The 23,709-nt window shown below is 46.3% G+C and overlaps 1 protein-coding gene across 8 annotated transcripts in view; it reads right to left on the reverse strand.

Moving 5' to 3' along the window:
- The window catches only part of KMT2C (lysine methyltransferase 2C), a 200,245-nt gene that overhangs the window by 5,982 nt on the left and 170,554 nt on the right, over positions 1 to 23,709 (reverse strand). For 6 of the 8 annotated variants that reach the window (XM_044292878.1, XM_044292876.1, XM_044292875.1 and 3 more), the window contains 18 exons: positions 17,600 to 17,663; positions 16,026 to 16,258; positions 14,308 to 15,840; positions 13,819 to 14,031; positions 13,324 to 13,488; positions 12,699 to 12,837; positions 12,449 to 12,596; positions 12,181 to 12,359; positions 11,933 to 12,084; positions 10,049 to 10,298; positions 9,740 to 9,879; positions 5,421 to 5,525; positions 3,492 to 4,614; positions 2,823 to 2,959; positions 1,501 to 1,643; positions 1,087 to 1,255; positions 266 to 382; positions 80 to 153 (listed from right to left, as the gene is read on the reverse strand). In XM_044292878.1, coding sequence (XP_044148813.1) covers positions 80 to 153; positions 266 to 382; positions 1,087 to 1,255; positions 1,501 to 1,643; positions 2,823 to 2,959; positions 3,492 to 4,614; positions 5,421 to 5,525; positions 9,740 to 9,879; positions 10,049 to 10,298; positions 11,933 to 12,084; positions 12,181 to 12,359; positions 12,449 to 12,596; positions 12,699 to 12,837; positions 13,324 to 13,488; positions 13,819 to 14,031; positions 14,308 to 15,840; positions 16,026 to 16,258; positions 17,600 to 17,663 — 5,084 coding nt within the window. The remainder of the gene's footprint in view (positions 1 to 79; positions 154 to 265; positions 383 to 1,086; positions 1,256 to 1,500; positions 1,644 to 2,822; positions 2,960 to 3,491; positions 4,615 to 5,420; positions 5,526 to 9,739; positions 9,880 to 10,048; positions 10,299 to 11,932; positions 12,085 to 12,180; positions 12,360 to 12,448; positions 12,597 to 12,698; positions 12,838 to 13,323; positions 13,489 to 13,818; positions 14,032 to 14,307; positions 15,841 to 16,025; positions 16,259 to 17,599; positions 17,664 to 23,709) is intronic. The other 2 variants (XM_044292880.1, XM_044292873.1) reach the window with 1 other exon arrangement.

The following is a 23,709-nucleotide window of genomic DNA, read 5'->3' on the forward strand; positions in this document are numbered from 1 at the left end:
ATGTTGTGGTTTTTTTTCATTTCAACCCTACCTGTTCTGCTAAGCCCACAGCAGTAATGAAAGCACAGCATGTACCCACCTTGCAGGTCCTCCAGTTAAAGTGGCATCAATCACATGTTCATTATCGATACGAAACATATATACACCACGATTCTGAAAATAAAGTGTCCAAGAAAGACTGTCAGCAGCATATAATACACAGAAAACATTAGGATGGCAATTGCTTTCAGTGACTGGTAATACAGAGCAATCGTGAAGACCGTACCTGCGAATCGTACAACTTCTCCTTTCTATTGGCTACTTCATTGCGTATTATGGTTCCAATGTATTCAATCACCATAGTGTGCTTTTCAATGTCTCTAGCAGCATATAATCCCAGACCCTGAGGGGGAGAAAATAAAATTAGGGAGAAGATCATGACAGATCTATGGAAACATGCTTGATATGCAAGTCCAGTTATCAAAAGCAATTTAACCGATACTCATTATTCATTGATTACTAGCACAGGATGCAATAGAATATTCCTACATTCTGCCGATTTTATTTTCTGATAATTCTGAGGAGCCAGTCGGACCACTCCAGAGCCACTTCTGACTTTTTATGTAGTCCAGCAAGAACAACTCCCATAGACATCAGGAATATACTGTAATTCCCAATCCCTGGGATTTGTCCAGCCCTAGCATAAGCCAATTACATAAGACTTGTGGCTGACCCCTAAACCCGTACTGTCACCCCAGTATTCTGCCAATCAGTCTACCCCTTTGCAGCAGTGCCTTTTCTATATACATACCAGGCAGCCATTTCAAAATTCTGTGTGGTCCACAAGCAGTTACATGGTAATCATGTATCAGGAAACTTAAATTTACGTTTTTTTTTTTCAAGATTTGCTTTTTAACTCTGAAACATAGCCAAGTCTGTCCATGGGCAGTGTCTGATATTGCAAGTGAATAAACTGCAATACTGTTTCTGGGGAAGAAAGCAAACCCCTTTTCCAATCCAGGACAGCCACTTCTATTTGCAAAGGAAGAAATGGCACTCAAAAGTAAAAGTAAACAAATCCCTTGCTTTCCTTAGCTTGCAACTGACCTGAATTCGAGACCTGGCCAGGTACACATTGGATTTCCATTCGGTCTTCATTTTCCGATACTGAGAGGACTTTGAATGGACGAAGTGCTTGCTGTAGGGTGCATTCAGCTCTCCGGTGACTGTGCTCTGGAAGGACTTTGAAGTGCTGGTGCTGTTTAACGTGTGAGGCCTGTTGAGGTTCACATAAAAAAAAACAAAAGAAGAGAAAACTGAAGGTTATGTGCACTCAAGATGTTCTTCACAGTCAGATCCTGGGTTAACATAAGGCAAGCGGGTACAAACAACATGGCAGCTGTAAGCAGCGCACACAGACACAGCCATAGACAACAGGGTTTGTAAGCAACACACAAGAGCACAGAGCAGTACAGTTGCTGTAAACCCTGGGCTGTACAATGTGGAAAGAAAAGAAAATACCTTAACACAAACCTCTTGACATGATTATTCATTTTTGGCTCTGAGCGGGAACAACCAGAAGGATTGATGGCCAGAGGGAGCTCCATCAGTGGGTTTCGGCCATAACGGACAGTGTAAGTTTCACAAGCCTCAACTCCTGGTAGCTATAAGGGGAAAAGCAGAGACTGTGAAGGATGCAGACTACACACAGATAAACACTAACTAAAATGCCATTAAGGCACCCTACAATTTATAATCTACTAAAACAATTCATTAAACAAAATATGGAGCATCCAGGTGGAGTTGACTTCCTAAAAGATATAGGGCTCCAGACTGTTGTCAGGCTGGGAACAAGGAGAAAATATACATAGGATGTACATTTTATTGTAGCTCAGTCTCATTACTGAGAGTTACATCAGTGATCAATGTTCAATAGTAAGGCCTCATGCACACGACCGTATGTGTTTTGCGGTCCGCAAATTGCGGATCCGCAAAAAAAAGGATGACGTTCCGTATGGCATCCTTTTTTTTTGCGGATCCATTGTAATAATGCCTATCCTTGTCCGCAAACTAGAAAAAATAGGACATGCACTATTTTTTTTTGCGGAGCAACGGAATGGACAGCATACGGTGTGCTGTCCGCGTTTTTTGCGGACCCATTGAAAAAACGGAACGGAAACAAAATATGGTCGTGTGCATGAGGCCATTTTATTGTCAGGTGCAGATTTCCCTGCCGATGTAACTTATTTTAGGCTGAGACTGCTTGTAGTACGACTTTCCAATTAAATAAAGGTTTCAGCTTAAGAGATCAAACTGCAATCCCATGGTACAATAAGTGTCCATGTGGCCCCCACTTTAAGAGTACCTACACACAAGTGCAGGTTTAAAAATCTGAAATGTTGCCATTTTTTCATGCAGATTTCACCAAAAACCAAGTTACTTGCAGATTTTCTGTAGATGTCAAATTTCCATTAAGGAGGGTGTAATCTGCATAAGAAATTGCACAAACAACTGACAGGACGACATTTGTCTAATCATTTTGCTGGTACTGCATTACACACAATCTGCACCGTGTGCAGGTACCCTTAAAGGGTTTCAGACACCTGAAAAATGGGTATTAAGCTGACTGGCATTAGTGATATGCTAATGTTGGTTGAACATAACTATATTAGAGCCATCTCACTGTCTGCCGTCGTTATTGAGAAAACCAAACTTTTATAATATGCTAATTAGCCTCTAGGAGCAGGGGGGTCCTTTACCTTTTGATAACCTAGGGTAGGTCCTCAATAGGTAAAGGCCTTTAATCATGTGCTTTAACAATTACAACATATTTTTGTTCGTACCGATTCTGCGATTCTTGCAACTGCTGAAACCGTTAAACCAAAAAGATCTTCTCCTTTTAGGTACACTGGGAAAAGCCTGAGAATTTCTGAATCTTTCCTACAGTTTGCAACGGGCTCCAAGATTTTGTCCCAAACACCTAAAGAAATGTAACAAAATACATTGTGAACAATCACAAGATTTACAGGTAATAAAACAGCCAAAATAGATTAAGAAACCCCCTTCCCTAATCAGGGTGCTCTGATCCAGCACCTCTGCTGCCTTTGTGTCATAGGGACACTGATAGAGGCAAGGCAATCCTGGTGCCACCCTAACAAAGCACTTAGGTGTTGCGGTTGTCACTGCATCTAAGAGGTTAACTGCAAAGATTACAGCAATCTGTATTACAGGCCGATGTATCAGTCTTTGTGCAGGATTGTATGGGATCCAGCACCCGGATATATCCATCCCCAGATGAAGGATAGTGAACAGAGATATAGACAGCTGGTGGACAAATAAGCATATACAGAAGACCGAGAACAGTTATTCTCCATATTGCTTTTTCACATGTGACAGAAGTAACGCTAAGTAGATAGACTTTAAATTATGGACATGTTGACAAACTAGGAGACAAGCAAAAGAGAAATGGCCCCCTGATGAGATCCATAAAGACCGGAGGACCTTGCGCCCACCTTTTGGTGTAGTATCTGTAAGGACCAGGTCTTCATGCCCCTGTTCGTGTACTCTGATGACAAATAAGGGCAGTCCATCTGTCTCTTCAATGGAGCAGAGGTACCGGCAGCGCCTGTTGGCATAACGCATGCTCCAGTACAACCTGCTGGCTTCAAAACCTACTGGGAAAAGGGCAGTCACAGAGTGAAAATCCTGCATTTGCTGTGGTAGCAGCTGACCAATTGCATGAAAGATCAGGCTGCCGACACGGAAAGTGTGGTCACGTTCCCCACGCTGCACAATGCTAGCGATCTGCCGCACCTCATCACGCTGAACGTAAACTCTACGAAAGACTGCAAAATAAGTCAGTTCTTGCTCATGAGCTCCCTTTGGCTTGTGCATGGGGCAAAGCATAGTTTTGTCTTTAAAAAACATGCATTGTGCTTTTATTGCACAGGTGAAGTGATAGATATTGGTGCACCTTAACCTGTGGCAGCCACTTGTGGCTCCCGTTTTATGACAAAAGACACACTTCATCTGCAGTCCTCGTCTCAAAGCCAGTTCTACATTAATTAAGGCACCAGCCTGTGTCTCGTAGACTTCTGTAGACCAAAGAGCACAGTTTAAATGGACCCAGAGGTCAAGGTCTAGGTTGAGTAGCCTTGCTGGCCCATCAGTCGTTCCATCACCTTCTTCATGGCAGAAACAACATTTTCTAAAATCTTTGGGCAGAGGATCTGGCTTCAGAGACGTCCCCAGTCTTTTCAGAAATTCGTCTATGTCATCCTCACATTGAGGTTTGAAAGGCATCTTGGGAATAACAATCTGAATATTCCATTTCCTCCACTTCATTCCTTTCCACCTTTTGCTGAAAGGCCGAGAATCATCCAGACCACTATGAACAGCTCTTGGTCGTGGTTTTAACTTCACTGTGACTTTCAGTTCATCTGGCTTTGCCTCAACTTTAGCAGTTTCAAAAGTAGCAGGTGGAAATGATCTAGGAGGAGATGAAGGGGGTGAAAACTTTTCCTGCAGCAATGGAAGGCAGTGAACATCCAGGGTGGAAGTGTTGTTACTGTACTGATGACAGGACTTTGGTTGGGTTTCCTTTAGAGATGGAGAAGTTAAGGAACAGTCCGGGTCCTAAAAAAGAATTCAGAAGTCAACACAACAAAGAGATTACTGAATCTTTACATGCATGGCTAAACCAGCAAAAAAATAAATAAAAAAAAATCTACAATGGACCACAACATCCCAAATCCCTCAAGTACCTTCTCCTACATCTACTATGTATTTACAAGTCAAAAAGCTGCACATGCCACATTACCATTCCTGGACTATGTGTCAATATAATCAGAAAGAGGCTTTAAGGGGTTGGATAACATAGGAAATTTTGCGGGCCGCAGCACGACCACGGGGCACACACATTTGTGTGCAGGAGGCCTAATCTTGTAGGTGCTGTCAGTGCTACTGTGAGACAGCTGCCTCATTCATCAAGTGATCACTGGGTGTCTCCGGGCATAGCAGAGCTACTGGGTTTTAGCAGACCCCGATCAGCTCTGCCAGTGCCATCCCTGTAACTTGGGCTCCTATGGATGCCTCAGTACCAGTGGAAAAGTGCAAAATAAAATAATAAACTGCAAATTTAGTATCAAACAATGTATAAAAAAAACCAAATAAAAAAAAAATAAAAAAATTTAGACCTTTGCCACAGCAGCAATACAATTGTCATCATTTTAAGGTATATATCATTTGAAACAATAATGCTCATTTTTTTTCTAAAAACATTAATAACCCTCTGTGTCCTGAAAAAAAAACCTCTGCAAAAATGATTTTGTAGCCCAACTAATAAAAAAGTTCGAGCTATTTAAGCGCCACAATCACTAAATTACAAAAAAGGGTCTGGCAATTAAGGGGGTTAAATAACACTGAATAAATGTAGACATTACCTTGATCTCCTTGCTCTTTGCCTGTGCGGCAGAATGCAGCAAAAAACAATTGTTGCTGCAGAAGACAAGCTCACCATCCATGCGTGCAGGGCTGTTGAGGAACTCCTGTCAATGAGAAACATGTCCCGTAAGACATGGTTACTCTCTAGGCTTCTGGTTTAAAAAATAGGTGTAAACACACACATCTGACAGGCAGGGTAAAAGACATTTAAATTAAAGGGGTTCTGCACTTTTATTTAACTGATGATCTATCCTCTGGATAGATCATCAGCTTCTGATCGGCCGGGGTCCGACACCCGGGACCCCGCCGATCAGCTGTTTGAGAAGGCAGCGGCGCCGCGGCCTTCTCACCGTTTACCGCCGGGCCGCCCGCCCACTGACGTCACGACTTGTATCAACTAGAGTGGGCGCAGCTAAGCTCTGTTCACTTGAATGGAGCTTAGCCGCGCCCACTCTAGTTGATACAAGTCGTGACGTCAGTGGGCGGGCGGCCCGGCGGTAAACAGTGAGAAGGCCGCGGCGCTGCTGGAGCGCCGCTGCCTTCTCAAATAGCTGATCGGCGGGGGTCCCGGGAGTCGGACCCCCGCCGATCAGAAGCTGATCTATCCAGAGGATAGTTCATCAGTTAAATGAAAGTGAAGAACCCCTTTAAATTGAAGACATGCCTGGCAGTAAAAATAGTAATAGCAATTTTAGGCTACTATCACACTTGCGTTCGGAGCGGATCCATCTGGTGTCTGCACAGACGGATGCGCTCCTATAATGCAAACAATGGTATCCGTTCAGAACGGATCCGTTTGCATTATATTTCAGAAAATATCCGTCCAGACTTTACATTGAAAGTCAACGGGGGACGGATCCGTTTGAAATTGCACCATATTGTGTCAACGTCAAACAGATCCGTCCCCATTGACTTACATTGTAAGTCTGGACGGATCCGTTTTGTTCCGCACGGCCAGGCGGACACGAAAACGCTGCAAGCAGCGTTCGGGTGTCCGCCTGCTGAGCGGAACGGAGGCGAAACAGAGCCATACTGATGCATTCTGAACGGATCCTTATCCACTCGAAGCATTGGGGCTGTACGGATCCGTTCGGGGCCGCTTGTGAGAGCCTTCAAACGGAACTCACAAGCGGAACCCCGAACGCAAGTGTGAAAGTAGCCTCATAGTGGTTTAAAGTAGAAAAAAAATGAAGGGTTGCCATGAAATGATAAAAAAAAACTATACTAGTGTATACTCACCTGGCTAATCCCTCTATGCTGCCATCCAGGAGGTGAATGGGTCCCTGCTATGGTCCGTTTCTCATTTCCACATGGCAGGATATGGCACTCAGCTAATCAGCAAACTCAGCCAGTGATTGCTTGAGATGTCAGAAGTAGGCGGAGCACAGCGAGGTCCCGGGCACCATGAGCAGCGACGGGGGACTGGCAAAGTGAGTATACGCTAGTCCCTTTTACCACTGCATGCTAATCCCACATATACTACTAACAAAAAGTTAAGGATATTTGGCTTGTGGGTAAAATTTCAGGATGAACCTAAAATGCACTCTAACCTTTACAGGTGAACTTAATGTGACCTTCTCTAAACTTTTGAATGCACATGTCCAGCTGTTCAATGCTTCAGTACTTTTTGCACAACTTGCTGTTCTCTGACAAGGCGGTAATGGCAACATTCACCACAGGTGTTTGATCCATGAATCGCCCAATAAATTTCCTGGTTCAATTAGAATTGGTATTTAAACAGTCCTCCTCACCATGCAACAGAGAGAGAGAGACTGGAGAGTCACATAAAGGCATAGAAGTAGATGTCCTTTGGCCACATCCCACACTGATGACCGCTTGATTGTAAACAACGCCCTGTGGAGCCAGTTGATGAATGCCACACAGCTCCAGGCACATTTAAGACAGGTGAGAGGCATCCAAGTCAGACCATTCAAAACCATTTACATCAGCGTGGTCTACGTGCTAGACTACCTGCAAGGGTACCTGACCACACTACCAGGCACAGGCATCATCGCCTTGCATGGGCCAGGGAGCATCTAAGCTGGACAAGGGACCAGCGGGCCTCACTGCCGTTCACTGATGAAAGTTGATTCACGATGAGCAGAAATGATGGCCGCCAACGATGTTGGAGACGTCAAGAAGAGCACTATGCATCAGCCACTGTGGTCACCAGACAAGCCTTTGGTGGTGGTGTTACAGTGTAGGTAGGTGTGTCTAGTCAATACAGAATAGCCCTATGCTTTGTGAACGGTAGTGACAAGCCCATACTACTTGAATAACATTATTAATCCAGTCATTGTGCCTCTGCATGAACAACACAGGCCTAATTTCATCTTCATGAAAGACAATGTGCCACCTCATCCGGGTCGCATCATTAGGGAACAGCTGCTGGAGACTGGGGTACCTGCACTTTCTCCAGACCTGAACCCCATCGAAAACCTATGGGATCAACTGAGTCGCGGTGAAGAGGCTCGGAACTCTGTACCCCAGAAGCTCAATAACCTGAGGTGCCACCCTTCAAGAAGAGTAGGATGCCATGCCTCAGCAGACAATAAGTTGACTTGAGAACAGCCCGAGATGTCGTTGTCAAGCTGTAATTGATGCTCAAGGCCAATAGACAAGTTTTTGAAACCTTGATATTTTTTTTTGGGGGGGGGGGGGTTACCCACCCCTGCTGTTGGCTTTTGTTTCAATAAATTGTTTGAGATGAGAAAATCACCATTGCATGCTTCTATCTAAATGCCCTACCTTTATGATATAATATCACTGTAGATTGAACTTTTAAGGGGTTCTGCTGTTTGTTTTAACAGATGATCTATCCTCTGGATATATCTGTAAAGAATAAATCAAGGCAACTGGACGTACTGTAGATTTCTTGAAAACGTTTCACTCGTTCTTCCAACGAGCTTTCTCAATTCTGAGTGACTACAAAAATTCTGGGAATAAATATGTAACTGAATCCACATCTGGTAATTATACCCAGCATTGGGTCAAAGGTGTTGATTCCATTATCCTAATTGGAGTCAGTAGGTGATAAAGACTTCCCAGAAAAAGGTGTCAAGACAGCATTATACGTGGCAGACAATAGATGTCTAACCCCTCCCCACCTCTATTCAAGATTGGCTTCTCCATTTTTTACGTAGATGGCATCCTTCATGCCTCGTTTGTACCAATCGGCCTCCTTATCCAAAACATGTACTTGACTGTCTTCAAAGGTGTGACCTCTTCATTTCAGATGTAAGTACATGGCTGAATCTTGACCAGAGGTTTTGGCTCTTCTATGCTGAGCCATACGCTGATGTAGTAGTCGTTTTGTTTCGCCGATATACAGTTCTGAGCATTCCTCATTGCACCGGACTGCGTACACAATGTTGTCCATCTTGTGTTTAGGCGTTGGGTCTTTGGGGTGGACCAGTTAAGGGGGTTAGACATCTATTGTCTGCCACATACAATGTTGTCTTGACAACTTTTTCTGGGAAGTATTTATCACCTACTGACTCCAATTAGGATAATGGAATCAACACCTTTGACCCAATGCTGGGAATAATTACCAGATGTGGATTCAGTTACATAATTATTCCCAGAATTTTTGTACAGTCACTCAGAATTGAGAAAGTTCGTTGGAAGAATGAGTGAAACGTTTTCAAGAAATCTACAGTACGTCCAGTTGCCTTGATTTATTCTTTACAGATATATACCATGACCTGGATAAATGAGAACCTTCACAGACATATCCTCTGGATAGATCAGCATCTGACCGGCAGGGGTCCGATCAGCTGTTTGAGAAGGCAGTGGAGCTCCAGGAGCGCCGCGGCCTTCTCACAGTTTACCGCTGGCCCAGTGATGTCACGACTGGTATCAACTGGCCTGGGCAGGGCTAAGCTCTGTTCACTTGAATGGAGCTTAGCCCCGCCCAGGCCAGTTGATACTAGTTGTGACGTCACTGGGCCAGCGGCAAACAGTGAGAAGGCCGCAGCGCTCCTGGAGCGCCGCTGCCTTCTCAAAAAACTGATCGTCGGGGGTCCCGGGTGTCAGACCCGTGCCAGTCAGATGCTGCTGATCTATCCAGAGGATAGATCATCCGTTAAAACAAAGTGCAGAACCCCTTTAAGTAGTGTATCTCTTTTTCTACTGGAATAGTTCTTTAATGGAAGCAACATCTGTACAATAACATTCTTCTCCCTGAAGTGACGGCTCTGTCATTTACAAAGGATGCAAAAGACTAGACTTCAACCGCTATGTAATACACAACAGGTTGTCCCATATATTATATGAAAGATGAATGCAATATCTCAGTTAGAAAATTATGATTTTATACCTGTTTGAGAAAGTTTAATTCTCTCATTGATTTTCGAACCCCATTTCCAAAAACCACAACCTTGCAGTGACAGCACCATGATTGCCTAAGAGCTGGAGAATCCCCCATAGATGGGGGGTGAGGTCGGTATCCTGGCATACCTAGGGTGAGAGAAACCCAAAAGATTTATGACATGTACCATATTTTATGACTTTTAATGCCACAAAACTGCCACAAATTGAATAGTAAATTCAACCACATAGTGGATACATGCGGTACTTGCAACTGAAACATTTCAGTCTTATATACAAAATGTTATTAGAGACTTACCAGAACTATTAGGCATGAATAGCAGGCTGTGAGGTTTCATGCCATATGCTCCTATGAGTCTGGTTGGAGGGATAGACCCTGGCCTGGGACGCTGGCGCAGCAGCTGCTGCCTATACTCCAAGTTAGAGCTCATTCTGTGCCCATTCATTAGGATAACAGAAGCGGAGTCTGGAGCACTGCTCACTTCATAGCTGGTGGGAATGTGAACTTGAAGCAAATCAGCAAATGCAGCCACTACTCCACTGATATTCTGGAAAATAAATACATCTTGCCTTTAGATAGTATAAATTTGTAGTACACGCTAACACCAAACCTTGTATACCAGAAGTTCGAACATTTCAGACCTAGCAATAGTTAATAGGGCAAAATCGATACTAGAAATGATACATTAATGAAGGTATTTACTGGGTCATTGAAAACGTTTTTATCAGCAGATTTGTGCCTATGACACTGGTTGACCTGTTACATGTGCACTTGGCAGCTGAAGGCATCTGTGTTGGTCCCATGTTCCTATGTGCCCGCATTGCTGATAAAAATGATGTTTTAATAAACACAAATGAGCCTCTAGGAGCAATGGGGGCGTTGATGTTACACCTAGAGGCTCTGCTCTCTCTGCAACTGCCTGCAACCTAGGGCTACACGGCAACCATAGATATGAAAGGGATCACTGCAACAGTCGCAAGAAAACCAGCAGTGTTGTCCTATAAATTTCTATGGGATTTCCGCTACTCTGCGATCCTGACCACGACCAGTGTTGCCGGGTAGCCCTAGCCTAATTGACAGCACCTTGCAGTGTAAATGGTCATTATGTCTGGCCCTGTCAAACTGCAGAGGGCGCGGCAGTTGCAGAGAGAGCAGAGCCTCTAGGTGTAACAGCAACACCCCCGCTGCTCCTAGAGGCTCATTTGCATATATTAGAACATTATTTTTCTCAGCAATGCGGGCACATAGGAACACGTATAAACGGAAAAAAAACTCCCAATGTCTGCATAAAAATCCAAGATTTATTGTGTGAGCAGGTACCGCATGCATGGTTGCGGTGTTTCGGATTAAAAGCCCTCAATCATGAACAAACATATTCAAAGACTATATACACCTTTGGGTGCAATTTTTTTTATTATTGCAATGTACCCATTTTGAGCTAAAAATCATTTTATAAACTGGTCGTTATTAAAAAATATGAAGCCCATTTTTCTGTACAGAGCTGAGGTGCTCTAGTAGCAGCCTACTGTGGATTTTCTGTCTCTTCCGACACCCAGCTAATCTGACGGGCTCCTTATCTCTGACATTCTAAACACTTACTATAAGGTCAGTTCTCATCCTACTGATAAGAATGTGGCTTAAATAAGTGTTTAACCCTTTTAATAATTTACAGATAAGGGTTATTAGATGACTGGCACAAAGTGAAAGTAAAAGTACCAGTTACACAGCTTGAAAAACAGTTAACCCTTTGTGACAGAACAGCTAAATATTTTTAATAAGGATTAATTGAGAAAAATGATTTTTACCCCAAAATGAGTAATATGCAATCGTAACAAAATAAATAATTTAAAAATTGCCTCAGAAGTTGTACATAGCCTTTAAATGGAAAACAGCAGTCACGTGACTGCAAATACAGTGAAAGGCCCGAGCTGCCCGTAGAGACTAATTGCAGCAAATCAAAAAAAAATTTGGTTTATACAGCGTCTTGCCTACTCCTGATTCTGAGCACGGACGTCCCCTATTATGAGAGGTTGAAGCCGATTGTCATTCTACTTTGGACATATGAACATAGGACCAACACAGCTGTGAAGTGCACATGTAACAGGTCACCCAGTTTCATAGGTACAAATCTGCTGACAGATGCCCTTTAAAAAGCTTTCAGACAGATCACACATAGATTACCTCAGCAGCTGTAGGATGCAATGTGATTGCCACAGAGATAAACCCAGACTTGGGTCCATTTGGTGCTTGTGCAAACTGTGATCCGAAAAACAGGGTACCTGCTCCTGGCTCTCTCTTCATTCCAAAATCTCTGCCATCGGACCCTGGAAAGACTACAAGCAAAGGAATGTCGTCATATGACTGACCCATTTACAATGGTTCACAGATTAATTAAGATGTCTGATGAGAAATGACTGCATTCAAAATACCTTTTCCTGTGCTGCTTGGTAGTATTGGAATGATGGGTGAGGGTGCAGGATCTGGTGGCTCCTCTTTCACTAGCGACAAGTCTGGGTATCTGCTAATTTCCATCCCAACCACACTTTCAGGAGATGAGGAGGGAACAAAACTGTCAGGGCTATCCCTGGCATCACAGTGATCCTGAACCCTGGAAAATGTGCATGCATATGATTAGCTTGGACGAATATGAGTTTTTTGTACAAACGAATGAAACAAGGACCACATGATAATCCTCACCTCAACTCCTCCTGATTGTTGTGCGGCGGAGTGGGCAAAGAAGCTGGGACGTCCACTGATTTAGGTCCCTGAGTCATGGCTCTAGCTAACAGATCATCTGGGGACCTGAAAGGCAGCTGAAATTGTTTGGGTCCCAGAGCTTTGGTAACTGAAATACAAGGAACATATATAAGTACATTAAAATACAAGATTTTATGGTCCTTAACATTGAAGTTTTTTGCTTGGAAAAAGAAGCTGAAATTATTTCTACCATGGCCTCCAAGAATGGCAGTCTTCCCGGCTAGCTCTTCAGTGGTGGCAAAACCATTCACCATCTTCTGGCAGGCAACAGGAGGTGGCGTAGGAGGCAGAGAAGCTGGCGGAGTGGGAGGATTGCTGAGATTGTTTTGCTGAAAAAACACACAAAATCTATTAATGCAGTCACCAGGAATTTATATCACAATAAATACAACACAAAAGTGGAGTTCTGTACAAGTCAGTTGAGAGTTTTTTTGGTAAATCTCCATAACTGTTACTGTTGGTGCAGCAATTACAAATGTATACTTTACAAATCAGAATGTGAAACAGAACAATGGGCTCCACTATACATTGTCCCCATAAATAGATGCTTACTATAGTCTAATTGCTGGGATACAGTCCTGAACAGGACAGTGGCCTTCAGATCACAGTGTCCATGCGGTGGCATTATGGGGGGAAGCAGCAGCCTATGAAGCTTTACTACATATACTGTGCTGCTGCCGGTAAGTAGACATCAGCATCGTGGTAGGCACAGCTGGTTTCACTCACTCACCAGAGCCTGCCGCCTGCATGCTCCGTAAGAGAGGCTTTTATTGCTTTTTTGTTGGGGGAAGAGGGTTATAAAAGACTGTACATACCTTAAAAATGAGCTGAGAATAATAATCTGATACGCCATCAAGAGAAGCGCAGCCAAAGGTTCCTAGCAACCGACTCCCAGTACTCATTGGGCCAGTTCCATATGGGAGAAACTGTGCAAAATTTATTCCAACTATTGGCTCAATTAGTGGAAGCAGAGAAAGTTGCTAAAGGAAACAGAAAAACAACATGTCACATACGGGTATGAATCCCACCAAAGGGAACAGTCTCCATGAAGTCTGTATGAGCACCCTATGTTTGCATTCGTTTCGAACAACACTCAAAACATCTACAGCTCTGTATAAGCAACAGGAATCATAAGTATAAACTGAGCCATGACTTTTAAAAGTTACTTAAAACAAACAACTTGATCATAAACCATCAATATCAGTTTCTTAAAGAAGAAGAATAATGAAAGCGAATGTTAACACATCAGGCTGGTGGAGGATTACAGACCCCGTATTGTAGTGTGCAGATCATTCCCTATTAATAGGCACCTGCTTTATTTGGCTGAAGGTCTCAGAGTTGGAAAATATGGATGGCTTCTGGTCTTCCTCTTTCTTCCTTTTCTTAGACCGAGAAGCTGGCTTCTCTGCCGTCCTCTGTACCCGCTTGTTTCTTGGTTTCTTCTTCTCTATCTCAAAATCCGTTCTTGGGAGCAAGTTCTGGTTGACATTAAAGCCAACGAGCATCTTGTTGTCTGGGATATGCTGGAAAACACACACAATGTAAAGGAAATGCAATCAGCTTGAAACAGCATGTGAATAGTTGGACTGTCCCATGTTTTTTGGACTACTTAAGAAGCTGGACTATAGCATGGCCACTTCCACAATAATTAGGCAGTGTGCGCATTGAGCAATCTGCCAGATCATACAGAGAACTGTATGGTTCATCCAGTGCAGGCCAGAAACACAAAATGGAAAGAGCATGGGGAGGTAAGTACCAGAGACCATGAGATACAAACTCCATATTTAGGCACAACTCACCAATGTATTTCCAGGTCTTCCTGTGGACTTTGAATCAAAGGATCTATCTTCAATTGAGTGTAAACTTTCCTCAGAGTTTTGAGGCAACATGATGGGTTGTTTCTTGTTTTTGAGCAAGTGTTTCAGTAATTCATTTCCAGATTCCAGTTTTCCTGAGGGGCCGGAGGCAGTATGAGAAGTTATTTCTGTGGAAAGTGCATCGTGCGTTGTGGCTTTATCTTCAGTCTTAAGGCCGACTGACGGTTGCTTTAATTTGGAGTCAGATTCCTCTGGAGACTGGTCTCCTTCCATCTGCTCCAATTTAATTTCCTGAATATTAATGTCGTCTTTAGTGTGCGGTTGACTATCCTCTTGGTCCAGTCTGGGTTCCTGAAATGTCTGTTTCACATCTTTAGGGAGGAGTGGGCCTTCAGAGTCTACAGAGGTACTGTTTGCTGCATTAGGCGTCGATGAACGAATTAAGTCAGCCACTTGTTCTCCTTGAAGATCATTTGTGACGTTTACTGTTGGGGTTGATGCTTCAGAAATACTTGGAGTTAGTGGAGCAGTAGAATCAGATCTTGGTGTTGAAGGTGGCGACTTTACAGAATCAGAGTCTTCGTCTTTTTTCTTTTTTCTATGTCTTTTCTTTTTTCCTTTCTCTTCCGGGATGATATCAGAATATAATTGTATAAGTGACTGGCTTGGACTTTGAAAATCGGTGGAACTTGCAGGTCTTTCCTGTCCAGAAGGGTTCCCATTATCAGAAACAGGTGAAGCATTGGTGACATTTGGCATTAACGGAGTTTGTGGAAACCCAGACTGATTGTCTTGTCCATATGGGGAAAGTCCTAAAGATCGTTTATCAGCATTCTGTACAAAAGGTGCAGCAGGAGGAGAGCTACCAACATTTTGATGGGTCATTGTATGTCCCATTTGAGGTTGCTGTTGTGTCGACTGTTTAAGAGGTGGAATCTGCATGAAGTCATTTGGCAACTCTGGAGTAAAGAAAGGCATCTGTCTATCATTCGGTTCTGGACCGACTATACCATGTTGTTCCATCTCTAACCTCTGCTGCAAAGCTCTGTGACGATCCACTTCTTGCATAAGTTGAATTCTCTGGCGTTCCTGTTGCTCACGCAATCTTTCTTTCCGCTCCCTCTCTTGGAAAGTTTCACTAAAAGGGTTGTTGTCATCAAACTCAACCCTTGGTGGGGCATTGGGGTTTACAATGACAGCTGGACTGCTTACTTCAGAACTGACAGCACACTGCATCCTGGGGGGATTTACTGGCGTAGCACCTCTAGGTGGAGGATGCCACCCTTGCACGTTTGGCATCCTTGGCTGATTGGGTTGGCCTGGTATCATGGGCCCTGGAGGGTGCAGTGTTTGTGGAATAGGAAAGCTTTGTGCATTCAATGAAGGTGGTGCTCCCCCTGCCATCATAGTCTTTGGTGGTAGGACTCCAGGCAATAGAGGTGCCACTGAAAACTGCTGCTGCTTGGTTCTGTATTCTTCAATAAGCTCTGTGTGTTCTTTTTGCTGTTTCCGTATCTGTAAATGAATAAATCAATTTATTTTTTAATTTTCTAAATTTTATTTTATTTTTTAACATAAGGAGTTATCAATACCACCCACCCAGTTATACACCCCACTAAGCACCAATGGACAAGGATTTCAGCTACAGCAGATTGCCAGGAGTTCCTTTCCAATACCCTGTATGGCTGTATGACACTTACCTGTTCCAGTTGTTTTTGCACCATGCTTTGCTGCTCCGTGACGTGTTTCAGCTGTTCAGCATCCTCCTCAGGAAACTCTCGTCCCGCTTTCTTAGCTGTCCGCTGCTTGGCTGACAAAGCTTTCTTAGATTTTCTGTGAGCTCCAATTTGCTCTTCTAAAAATTTTTGCTGCATTTGAAGGAGTTGCTGGGTCTCCTGAAGCCATTCCTCATACTGTTTTTTCTGCGAGTCGTCTAAAGGGAAGAAAAATACAAACCCAACCACTTAGCCTGTGGCAGATTCCATCATATCGGACAAGAAGAATAGCCCAGCAAGCAAAACAATGTACACCACAATGGAACCTCAACTGATCCTGCAAGTCAGCTCGGCCTGACGGGCACTGTTGTTGTTCGTTGTGTGATGGAACTGTGCCATAGTTTCCATTTGAAATGGAAACCATACCACAGATCTGAACAGAATCTTGATCATGAGAACACACCGAAAAGAATAGGAATTTTTAGGCAGATTTACTAATTCTATTTAATCAGTATAAACACAGACTAGACCATTTACAGATGCACCACATTTTTTAAAGTAGTTGATTTGAATGATTTATTGGGCATTTATTCCACCTATGAGTTGGCCTACTTTGCTCCCAAATATTGGGCCAAAATCGTGGCACACATCGTCACATCATAAGCCATGGTGTGAATAAGCCACCGTATGCAATTCTGCGGAACGGGTGAGGAACCATTTATTTCAATGGGACAGCAAAAGATGCAGACAGCACACCGTTGCTGTCTGCATCCGAAGTTCCGTTCCGTGGCCCCGCAAAAAGGATAGAGCATGTCCTATTCTTGTCTACAATTGCAGACAAGAATAGGCATTTTCTCTGATCCATTTGGTTCAAAGAGGATGAGTCCATGGCAGAATGAAAGCAAAGCCCGACAGAAAAAGGACAAAAACTAATTCCAAAGGTATCTGCACGTGAAACGACTAAGAATTGGCGCGGGTCACGTTGAAAGGTAGTGCCAAGGAAAAATTGCAGACATCATTAAAGGGGTTCTCCAGCCATAACCAATTTTTTCATCTGCCCAGAGTACCCCAAACAATGCATTTTCCCGATATACAGTTTTTTTTCTTGTCAGCATCTTTGCCCTGTGTTCAGCATCACTATATCCTGACAGGATGTTTACATGCAGCACTTCCTGAATCTGAAGTCAGTTTTGCTTGAGTCTGCGTTGGAGAACTTTATGCCAGATTTATTAAAGGCCTCAAATTAGTTGATAAAATTTGTCCTTAAACCTAACACTTCTGTCTAGAGAAGCTACTCCAGTTTTTCAACTCCACCCTCCTTCTTGAGCGAGACCGAAACTCATTAACATAGCTAACCACACCCACATTTCTATCCACATTACAAAATGAGCGAGTGGTGTAAAAATGCAAAAAGTAGCAAAATTTTATGCAAAAAAGTCGCTAAATTCTGCGCAAACGCATTTTTTTAAGCAAGTGCCCTATTTTTGCGACTTTTTTACACCAGAATTCTGGAGTGAAGGTGTGATAAATCAGGGCCAATAAGTTTTACATATACTCACTGACAAATCCTGGGCCAAAGTTTGGAGGGTTTGGTCGGATCATTTGTGGTGGTATACTTCCATCCTATAGAAATAGCAGACTGTTAAATTGAAAGCTAAAACACCAGGTAAACTATTGTTACAGAAATCATCATCAGCAGATATATAATGTTCCTAGAATAAGGTTAAAAAAAACTAATTTGCGTTGCGTTAAAGGGGTCATTTGAAAAAAAACGAGAAGTTAAAGACAGAAGACAGCAAAGTGTGTACAAAGCTCAGTGAATAATGTCTAAAAGTCTGCTTCTTCCATTTCTGTGCATCTACTATTCTGCAGCACAGGACTGTGTTAACAACTTGCCTACCACCACAAAACGCTATACGTCGTGGCGGTAGGCTGTTAAATGTAACCTGACGTATAAAAGTGTTGTTATATTATGATGCGACAGCTCCCTGTGTGCTGCAGATCGCAGTGACCGTGCGGTTTTTAGATAGTTGTGGTCACAGTGAAGATCCAGGAGATGAGCCAAAGTGGTCTCCAGGCATGTGAGACAGGCTGGAAGAAATAGTATAAAGCCAGCAGGGCCTTTCTCTGCTAAGATAGTCTTGATGTGAAAGACACCTGCTGGATAAAACGTTAACTGTGAGCCCGCTGTGATTATGAATTAACCCCTTCTTGCTCTAACAGTGGTGTGAAGGTGTTATTTCACATTTTTTCATACAAAAAAATAAATAAAATAAGTTATAGCTAGTTATTAGTTTCAGTAATAGTATAGCAGACTATGTACACACACGTTTTCCTCCTGTTTCCTTCATAAAAAAAAAAAAAATATATAGTTATTAGTTTTTGCAATTTAGGAGAATTTGGGGGTCATTTATTAACCCCTTGTGACCACCTACTAAGGGGCCTTAGGCTGGGCTGCCACTTTTTTATGGCAGCCTAGTCTAAACGCTGTACGGGTCCCCACATGAGAGTCGCGTCCCTGCTCCAACAGCCCAGACAGGCAGGAGTGCCGATCCGGGCTGTTTAACACTTTACATGCAGCAGGCGCCATTGCCCGCATCATGTAAAGTTCTGACAGAGGGAGTCTCGCATCGGCACCCTACAAATGCGAACGAGGGGTGCCGATGTGTGTGAAGGCAGGTAGGGCTCTGATGTAGGACCCAGACCAGCCTTCAGTAATTTCCAGCAGGCTGCGCCTGTATTTTTGGTCAGTAAACGACCCTCTTTGTTGGGGAAAGCAGACAAAGGTCCGGACTTTTTTCTTCCTTAAAAATAAAAAAAGGAGATTTTTGTATAACTTACCAGTTAAATCTCTTTCTCGCTCTTCCTTGGGGGACACAGACCTTGGGTATAGCTCAGCTCCCTAGGAGGCGTGACACTAAGTAAAACTGTTAAGCCCCTCCTCCATCAGCTATACCCTCAGCCTGGAGATAGAGGCTACCAGTTGCGTGTCCAAGTAGTGAAAGGATAACAACCAATAACGGAAACAACCAGCCAGCAACCCAACGGGGCGCCAGACCATAACCCTGTAACCAAACACAGAAGGGTGGGTGCTGTGTCCCCCAAGGAAGAGCGAGAAAGAGATTTAACTGGTAAGTTATACAAAAATCTCCTTTTCTCGCCCATTTTCCTTGGGGGACACAGACCTTGGGACGTTCAAGAGCAGTCCAAGAAGGGAGGGACCACAAACCCAAGGCGGAACACCACCAGAGCATCAGGAAACCGCTGCCTGCAAAACCAGGCGGCCCAAAGCAGCATCCGCTGATGCATGCGTATGCACCCTATAGAACTTTGTGAAAGTGTGCAGAGAGGACCAAGTGGCTGCTTTGCACAACTGTTCAGCCGAGGCCCGATGCCTCTGCGCCCAGGAAGCTCCGACTGCTCTGGTGGAATGAGCAGTGACGCCGAAAGGCGGAGGTCTGCCCTTGGCTCGATAAGCCTCAGACACCGCCAGTTTAATGAAACGGGCAATAGCCACCTTGGAGACCGCCAACCCTTTGCGCGAACCCTCCGGAACCACAAACAGGGAGTCCGTGCGCCGAAAGGACCCGGTGACCTCCAAGTAAATCCTCAACGCCCTGACCACATCCAGACGGTGCAGTTCCCGTTCTCTGGGGTGGGAAGGAGAGGGACAGAGCGACGGAAGGACGATGTCCTCATTGATGTGAAAGGCGGAGACCACCTTTGGCAGGAAAGTCGGGACAGGCCGAAGCACAACCTTATCCTGGTGGAAGATCAGGAAAGGTTCGGAGCAAGAAAGAGCCGCTAACTCCGACACCCGTCGGAGAGACGTGACGGCCACAAGAAAGATGACCTTGCAGGACAGAAGGCGAAGGGAGACCTCCCGTAAAGGCTCGAAGGGGGCTGATTGGAGCGACGAGAGCACCACATTCAGGTCCCAGGAAGGAACTGGAGGGCGGTACGGCGGAACAGAGTGAGCCACCCCTTGTAAAAAGGTCTTAATTGGCCCTAGAGGGGCCAGGGGACGCTGGAGAAGAATAGACAGCGCCGAAATCTGACCCTTCAGAGAACTGAGGCACAGCCCCAGGTCCAGACCCGACTGGAGGAAGGACAGGATTGTGGGAAGAGAAAACCGGAGAGGTGGGATGCTCCGGGACTCACAGAACCCCAGATAGGACCTCCAAACCCGATAGTAGATCCTAGAGGATACGGGCTTACGAGCCCGGATCATGGTGCGGACTACGTCCGCGGAGAAACCCCGTCGCGTTAAGACGGCGGTCTCAATAGCCACGCCGTCAAACGTAGCGAGCCTAAATGCTCGTGGAAGATCGGTCCCTGAGAGAGAAGGTCTTCCCTGGAGGGCAGTGGCCACGGTGCGTCTGCCAACAGCAACATTAGGTCGGCGTACCAAGACCGGCGGGGCCAATCCGGGGCGATTAGAATCGCGGGGACGCCCTCTGCCGCGATCCTCCGAAGAACCCGTGGCAGGAGGGGAAAAGGAGGAAAGACGTACAGAAGGGAGAATTCGCGCCACGGAAGGACGAGCGCGTCGGCGCCGTATGCCTTCGGGTCCCGTGCCCTGGCCAGGTATAGGGGGACCTTGTGGTTGAATTTGGAGGCCATGAGGTCCACGTCGGGGCGACCCCAGCGAAGACAAAGGGCTTTGAACACCTCTGGGTGCAGGGACCATTCTCCCGGGTCGATGGTGGACCGGCTGAGGAAATCCGCCGCCCAGTTGTCCACCCCCGGGATGTAAATCGCAGATAAGGCCGGCACGTGCGTCTCCGCCCAGAGGAGAATGAGGGTCACCTCTTGCATCGCTGCGAGTGCCTCCCTGATGGTTTATATATGCCACAGCCGTGGCATTGTCCGATTGGATCCGAACAGGGTGGCCCCTCAGCAGATGGGTCCAGTGTCTGAGGGACAGAAGAATCGCCCTCAGTTCCAGAATATTGATTGGAAGTCTGGACTCCGATAGAGACCAAACGCCCTGGACGGACCGGGGAGGGAAAACCCCCCCCCACCCCCGTAAGCTGGCATCTGTGGTAATCACCAGCCAGTTCAGTGGAAGGAAGGACTTCCCCCTTAGAGGGATATGCAACCACCAGCCGAGGGAAGCCCGAGCCAGGGGAGGCAGAAGAAAGGTCCTGTCCAGACTCCTCGGTGATTCGTCCCAGGCCGACAGAATTGCCCTCTGAAAGGTGCGGGATCGGAATTGTGCGAACGGCACCGCTTCGAAACAGGCAACCATTTTTCCCAACAACCGCATGCTGGATCTGAGGGAAGGGCGGTGATGACGGAGGAGACTGCGAACCGACCCGCGAAGGGCCAGACGCTTGTCCGACGGAAGGCGGACCTCCGCCAACTCTGTATCCAGGAGCATCCCCAGGAAGATCAGCCGTCTGGAGGGGGTAAGGGAAGATTTGGGGTGGTTGATATTTCAACCGAACCGCGTCAGGGTCTCCAGAGTGAGTTCCACACTGCGGGATGTCTGAGAGAAGGAGGGTGCCTTGACCAGGATGTCGTCCAAGTATGGGAGAAGAAAAACACTTCTTGAACGTAGAAGGGCCAAGACAGGGGCCAGGACCTTGGTGAACACTCGAGGAGCCGTCGCCAGACCAAAGGGAAGGGCGACGAATTGGAAGTGATCGTCCCCCACCGCGAAGCGCAGGAAGCGGTGATGACATGGAGCAACCGGAACGTGGAGGTATGCATCCTGAATGTCGATTGAGGCCATGAAATCCCCTCTTTCCAGGGAGGCCACTGCGGACCTGAGAGACTCCATCCGGAATCTCTGCAGTCGGAGAAAACGGTTCAGGCGTTTTAGGTCCAAGATCGGACGCACTGAGCCTTCCTTCTTGGGAACCACAAAGAGGTTCGAGTAGAACCCCCTGAACCTTTCCGTCGGAGGCACGGGGGCGACGACACCCTTGTCCATTAGAGAGTGAATGGCCGCGAAGAAGGCGGCCACTCGTACGGGATCTCGCGGAGGACGGGATCGGAAGAAACGGTCTGGCGGAATGGACGCAAATTCGATTTTGTATCCGCAAGATACAATCTCGAGCGCCCATGCGTCTGAGATGTGGGCCCGCCATACGTTCCTGAATAGGAGAAGGCGGCCCCCCACCCGGGTGGGTGGGGGCGCACCTTCAGGCAGAGGGCTGCTGGCCTGTGGGAGCCCGTGCAGGCTGGGACTTGCGCCAGGTAGGTTGCGTCCGAAAAAACGGCTTCTTGCGTCTATCCTGGGCTGGGCCAGAGGAAGAAGAACTGGCCGCGGGTCTAGACCCGGTGGGCTTGCGAAAGGACCGAAAACGGGACGAACCAGCGCGACCACGGGGGGCGCCCATTGGCCTGGACTGGGGGAGGTGAGTACTCTTCCCACCCGTGGCCTCTGATATAAGTTCGTCCAGACGGGTTCCGAACAGGCGGGAACCCGTGAATGGTAGGCCGGCCAAAGAGCGTTTGGAAGCGGCGTCCGCCGCCCAAACCTTCAGCCAGAGTTCCCTCCTGACAGAAACTGCCAGGGCAGAGGAACGGGCAATGAGGGCACCCGCATCAAGGGAGGCCTCACAGACGAATTTTCCGGCCTGAACAATTAGTTGGGCTAAGGAACGGAGGTCCTGAACAGGGACATCCGACCCTAACTCCCGTTCCAGTTGCAAACCCCATTCAGAGACCGCTTTGCCAACCCAGGCGGAGGCAAAGACCGGTCTAAGGGCCGAACCAGAGGCAGTAAATATGGCCTTGGAGAGGGATTCCGTACGACGGTCCTCAACAGACTGGAGGGAAGATCCGTCCTGTACAGGAATAGTAGTGCTTTTGGACAGGCGAGCCACGGGAGGATCAACCTTAGGCGGGGATGTCCACGTGGTCACAGAATCCGCTGGAAAGGGATAACAAATGTCCAGCTTTTTGGGTGTAATAAAGCGGACGTTAGGCCGAGTCCAAGCCTTGGATACCACAGAAGAAAAATCAGCGTGTATGGGAAAAACCTTGGAGGCCTGTTTGGGTCGGAGAAAGGACACGCCGGCCTGTTCAGAGCTGGGGGGGTCATCGTGTAGCTGAAAGGTATCACGGATGCTAGTGACAAGATGCCCCACCGCGGACGCCAATTTGGACGGAAGCTCTGAGTCCATGTCCACGTCCGAATCCGCCAGTTCTCCCTCAGAAAGCGTATCCCTTTGAGAGGATAGACTTGACTGAGCTCGCACGCATGGCGGAGAGAGCGAAGCATCTGGAGAAGATGTGCTCTCAACCCTTGAACGTTTCTGAGTATGCCGGGCCCTGGAAGATTCGCTGGGAGGCAGGGAACCAGTGGGGGCGGCAGAAACGGTAGTCCCAGCGGGTGCGACAGGGATTGTGGCAGCCTGCGGGAGAGGCGGTCTATCCATGAGACGGCCCACTACGTGTGTAAGGCTTTCCACCGCCTGAGACAGAGACCTAGCCCAGTCAGGGGGTTCAGAGGCACCGGGAGGCGCAGCGGGAAGCGGGCCCTGCACCGGGGCCTGACATGCAAGGCAATGCGGCTCAGATTGCCCAGGCGGAAAAAGTTCCTTACAGGCGGTACAGGCATGGTACCAGGGTTTGGGGGCACCTGTGGGATCTGACATGCTGAAGTGTGGTTGTACTCTAATATAGAGACCACAAAGGGTTATAGCAGCTATGACCA

Source organism: Bufo gargarizans, chromosome 5 (genome assembly GCF_014858855.1).
Source record: "Bufo gargarizans isolate SCDJY-AF-19 chromosome 5, ASM1485885v1, whole genome shotgun sequence".
In the NCBI taxonomy this organism is placed as follows: Eukaryota; Metazoa; Chordata; class Amphibia; order Anura; family Bufonidae; genus Bufo; species Bufo gargarizans.